General features: G+C 43.9%; 2 protein-coding genes across 2 annotated transcripts in view; one reads left to right on the top strand and one right to left on the bottom strand.

Moving 5' to 3' along the window:
• LOC100547843 (serine/threonine-protein phosphatase 2A regulatory subunit B'' subunit alpha) overlaps positions 1-27 on the bottom strand; it is a 17,111-nt gene extending 17,084 nt beyond the window's left edge. Inside the window, 1 exon segment of the mRNA XM_010716717.3 lies at positions 4-27. Coding sequence (XP_010715019.2) covers positions 4-27 — 24 coding nt within the window.
• The window catches only part of LOC100547687 (cohesin subunit SA-1), a 45,129-nt gene continuing 39,703 nt past the window's right edge, over positions 26-5,451 (top strand). Inside the window, exon 1 of the mRNA XM_019618871.1 lies at positions 26-231. Coding sequence (XP_019474416.1) covers positions 26-231 — 206 coding nt within the window. The remainder of the gene's footprint in view (positions 232-5,451) is intronic.

Here is a 5,451-nt window from a genome sequence, read left to right on the forward strand (position 1 = left end):
CGCCCGCAGCACGCACTGCGCCGCCATGTCGCGAGGCGGCGGCGGACAGTGCGCCTGCGCGCCGCCTCTGGGAGCGGGAGCAGGAGCGGGAGCAGGAGCAGGAGCAGGAGCAGGAGCAGGAGCGGCGCGTCCCGTGTGCTACCGCTGCTGCGGATGTGGGGATGGAGCTGTGTGCACGCCGGGAGCCGAACTGACGTGCATCGCTTTCTGTACCGTGCTGTGCACACCAACGTGAGCACGGCCCTGGAGAACGTCACACGCATTGAGAGAAGAATGGCCAAGAATAGGAATCTTTGGATTGCACAGTGTATACAGGCTGTCATAAAGTAATTCACGTTGGAAGAGCACTCGGGAATATCTATGCTGAGAACGCGTACGTGTCAGATCCGCAAAGTGTTAACCCAAAGGAGCAGGTTCATCGTTCTCTGCAAGAACAGCAGCTCAAAGTGTGCAGCAAAAAAAGCAAAGTGAATGTTGGCTATGATTATTAAATCATAGAATCACAAGGTTGGAAAAGACCTTGGAAAGCCTGGTCTAATATTAAATTGAGAGGTTGGTGGCCCTGCATGTTGCAGGGGGTTGGAGATTCATGATCCTTGAGGTCCCTTCCAACCCTGGCCATTCTGTGATTCTGTGACCTGTAAGATCATCCAGTCCAACCATCCTCTTGCTACATTGCTCCCACAAGCACTACACCAGATCTCACAGCTCCTCATCCAGATGCCTCTTGAGCACTGCCAGGGACAGTGACTCCACCACCTCCCTGGGCAGCCATTCCAGTGCCTGACCACTCTCTGAGAGAAAAAGTTCTTCCTTATGTCTAACCTAAACGTTCTCTGGTACAAGTTGTGGCCATTTCCTCGGGTCCTGATCCCCTGAAAGGTAATTTGGTGATAGGGGCGAAAGGATTTTGAGGCCCAATCCAGCTGCAGAAGGGCTCTACACTACAAGAAAAATCCTGCTATTCCATGTCTCTGTGTTTATGCAAACACAGTAATTAAAATGTGTTTTTAGAACTAGAAGTAGTAAATAAAACCCACCTCCATCATTATTTTGTAGCCCCGTAAGATAGAACCCCAAGTCACATATGTTATTAACTCTGAGTAACAGAGGTGTGTAAGAAGTAAATGCTTATTCCTGGGGAAGGATGTACAGCAGCACTCTCAGTAAACCAAAATGAAGCCATGGAATATACACAGAGCTGGACAAGTATTTCTACATTAGCAGTTTGGCTCAGAATCAGCTTGAATATTTAGTGCCAATCCCAGAACATCTCTACATATATGCACTGTTCCAAACCAGAGTGAACAGAAAGTCCCATTCCAACAAAACTGCACTCCTGAAAGCTAGGTGCTGAGCCAGCTCATAGCAAAGATAAGCTGGGGGTTCACAGGTATCAGCAGACCTCAGGCAAGATAGAAACCCAAAACTAGATTTACAAACATTAAAGGCAGAAGTGACTGCCTTTGTGAAGTAGTGATCAATGTCAGACATACCATACGACACAAGATTGTATGTTTTATTACTATCAAACACTGCTATTACATTGTTTAAAACTAAGAACTTGATATTCTTTTTCTGATGTGGTAAAATAATGAGTCTGTCCTGATTTCTCAAAGACTCTGTTAAAAGACCTCAGAGTAAAGATAAACCGTTCGTCAGGGAGTAACTACAAAGTCTCTATTGAAATAGACAGTCGTAGTCTTCCAAGTTCAAAAATAAGAAAAAGCAGCAAGGGCATTAGCAACCCAGCTGTCAGCAAGCAGCGGATTTTTTGCTAAATCCAAAAGGTCAGGAATGTGTTGGTCGAAGAAAAGCTGCACTGAGGGCATATGGATCTAAGAAGTCACCTTAAGAGTAGTATGTACTTGCCTGAAATTAAAGCAGTCAAGAGAATGAGTAAAACCAGGGTTTTCCAGCAGTTTTTCTGACCCATTTGCAGCCAAGATCCAAAGGAAAGAGGTCAGAATCCCCACTTTAATAATAATAACAACTACCAAGTTAAAAAACAATCTTGCATGAGCTTCTATAGGGCTTTTCAACACCACGGCTCAGTGACCAGCTGGGAAGGGAGCAGAAGTGCAGGATTTGTGCAGCCGTCAGACAGATTTTTGATTTCAAGTTCCTGCTGTGTAATTTGGAAAGGATGATCATCCCAATGCACATGTAAGAGCTAAACAAAGATAAAGGGGCACTTTGTCCAAATTGAGAGAAGAGCTGAAATTTTTCTGGCATTCACAGAAAACAACAAGAACTCTTAGCCTAAAGTAGCAACAGCTGATTTTGGATTTGCGGTACCGTGTTTGCCAGAGGAGATCAGAGAACTTGTATTCCTTTGTTTGGCAACACCATTAAAAAAGGAAACTGCTTCAGTGAGGAGATTGACAGCTGCGAGTTCTATGAGTACTGTTCTGCATCTAATATGTATGTTGGAAATCTGCTTTGTGACATTTTTCAAAGATATGTAAACAGATTTATTTTTTACATCAGCCACTATATACTGTCTACACATACAGCTCATTTGAATACCACGTGAACAATAACCAAAAAAGATACTGACACTGAATTCGAACAATTATTAGGCCATGCATGCTCACATACCTGGAGAGAGGAGACTGCAGTTCTATCCAGTCACCTGGTTTCAGATTTCTGAAGAATTGGGAGAGTAGTCGTCCACCACAGGAGAAAAGTTGTGCTAAATAATCAATGCTGGGGAACACGTCCTACAAATTCAGTCTGTGCAAACTCCTTTTAACACATCACCCAGGTGAAGTTAATGAATTGTGGGTGACTGGTTTGGAGACAACAACAGGCACAATCCATAGCAATAGCAGGTGGTTTTGTAGTGAGATCATTGGTACCTTAAAATTATTGGGGAATATTTATTGTCAAGTTCTGGTGAATCTAAACCAGAAATAGATTCCTAAATAGTTTGTTTACTAGGTATTACAAATGAAAAAGTAACCACAGTTGCAAATACTCTTACAAAAGCATTGAATGTTGCATATCTCAATGTTCAACAACTGAATAAAAAAGCTTTCTGGCTTAGAACAGGGAATTCCTCTGTACCAGCAAAGGTACAGAGAGTACTGCACTGCTCCAAGTCCTGAGCTCATAACATAAATGCTCTTTTTAGAAGGCTACTTGCAAGTACAGACACAAATGAAAAAAGCGGGGATTGGCTTCCTCCTAAGCAAATGTGTACTTGAAAGAAAGGGGCACCACAGCACCTCCTGTAGTTTATAGAAATAGGATGTCCCTAGACATGGCATTGTACATGTGAACTTTGAGAAGGTAAAAATTCCTAGAGAGAGATCTTGAGGTTAGAGTAGTAAGCATCCAGAATGCCCCTTGGAACGTATGCCCACCCTGGAATGACATATGAGAATGGTTTTGAAAGCAGGAGAAAATGGCTGCAATGGGAAAGTCTACCATTCATTGACGAATGTAAGATGAGGTGAAAACAATGGAATATCTTCAGTTCGTTCCAATTGCTTTTGGGCAAAATCCAGTGTTAGTCTTTCTCAGAAGCTACAAGAAGATTTGGCATTGTTTCTTTCTTACATAGTTACTGCGATTCAGTATTTATTACTGTTTGCTTTGGTTTGTTTATTCATTAATAAGATCAGCTCAGAGAACACAAGCACCCTTATGTTAGCCTGTGACTATTACAATCAATGCAGTCTTATCTGCTCTTCATGATGTCTAGAATGCGATGACAGATAGAAACATCAAACAAGCAAGCAAGTTTGCCACTGGTCCCCTATTTTCCCGAAATACACCCATTTCTGCACGCCCAGACTTTCAGAAGCAGTATATGTGGTGACATTTTTTAATTTTTTTTATTATTATTTCTCTTTTCAAGTGATTTACTAAATTAATTAGTTTCTTGTAAGGAAACATGCTTTAAAATACACCATTTTCGCAGCAGAAGGGAGCTCCTTCATCACCTCATGTTTTATAGAACACATTTACGATGAGCCATCCATTGAGAGCTAAGTAGTTATTCTGTTCAAGTGCTGTATCAAAATCAAAAGCTTAAAACTAACACTGAAGAACTTAGGCCATTAGTACAGATCTCTGAGTTTGATAGAGTTCATAGGCTATATTCTAACCTAATCTAAATTATCTAGTTCTTCTCAAATGCAGCCGTGGGCAGAATTTTGATAGCAACTGGAAAACGAAACAACATCCCCATTCTAACCTTATTCAGATTCATATTCCACTGAAAAAAATGCTGTCAGTCAAAAGATCAGCACTCAGGCTCAGACTGTAAATGACCAAATAATGCAGTGATCCACAACCACAGCCTGAGAGGTCAGTTGGGCAGCTCTGCTGAACGGCAGGGACAGACCTTGTGGCAGCCTGTCATCTCTTGTGAACAGAAGGCACTTGTTTGTTGTCCAAGGCCAAGGAATTTGGTATGTTGAAAGCACCAGCTTCAAATATTTTGAGCTGATTTTCAGAGACGTGTAAAACACACAAGAGCTTTTTACTTGTCTTTCTTTCCTTCCTCTTTTTGAACTACTATTCTCAGTATATTTTCTAAATAAATGCCTGATCTGTCCTCTTTGGGACCCTCCACTCCTTCTCCTAGATCTCTGTAAATTATAGTTTTGTTTTTTTTTTCCCCTGTAGGAAGTAGAATCTACTTTTTGCACTCAAAGTCTTCTAAGGCAGATGGGTTGATGGAGAAGAAAGATGCAGCACAGAATTAGAGTAAAACCACAGCAGCTGAAAACGCAAGCAACATCACACAGCACACCTCACTCTTCACCCTTCTCCCAGGAGAGGAAAGGTGAAGGCTGTTTGCACTGGTATATGAAATAGTGTGAGTGTTTGGGGGCTTATTCAATACTGAGCACCTACCACTGGCTGAAGAGGCAGGTAAGTAGTAAGAATTCTTGTGCCCCAAGGCCAGGTGCCCCATCCCTGGCACACACGTCTGCTGCCAGGGTCCTCTCGTGTACACATGCATATGGCTTGGGGAGTTTGGCAGTGTGGGATGCAGAGAGGTCCATACGAGAACATTCCTGGTGTTGAAAGTTATTCAGTTTGTTGGGTTGGTTCGGCACATGGGATGAGTACAGGGGAGAGTTGGAAAAAGAACCGGGCGCTTGGCAGGCCTTGAAACAATGTCAGGGTCTGGACTGACCGTGTGCACGGATATTGGGTGTGTGCTGGGGGCCACAAGACAGGTGTAGGTGTGGACGTTGATGCAGGAGCGCGCTGAGGGGGGGTGTGCAAAACAGTGTCAAGGAACAAAAAGGGATCCGCGGAACCCTTCGGCTGTCTCGGCATGGGCAGCTCTGTGCGAGCGTGCGTGGGGCCAGCGGGGGAGAGGAGAGATGTGAGCAGATGGCGCGCGAGGGGCCGAGCAGAGGCACGGAGAATGGCGCCGGCAGCGCTGCCAACTGGAGCCGGGGACGGCCGGGACGGCCGCTTCCTTCG

The sequence above is a fragment of the Meleagris gallopavo genome, chromosome 11, assembly GCF_000146605.3.
Source record: "Meleagris gallopavo isolate NT-WF06-2002-E0010 breed Aviagen turkey brand Nicholas breeding stock chromosome 11, Turkey_5.1, whole genome shotgun sequence".
Lineage (NCBI taxonomy): Eukaryota > Metazoa > Chordata > Aves > Galliformes > Phasianidae > Meleagris > Meleagris gallopavo.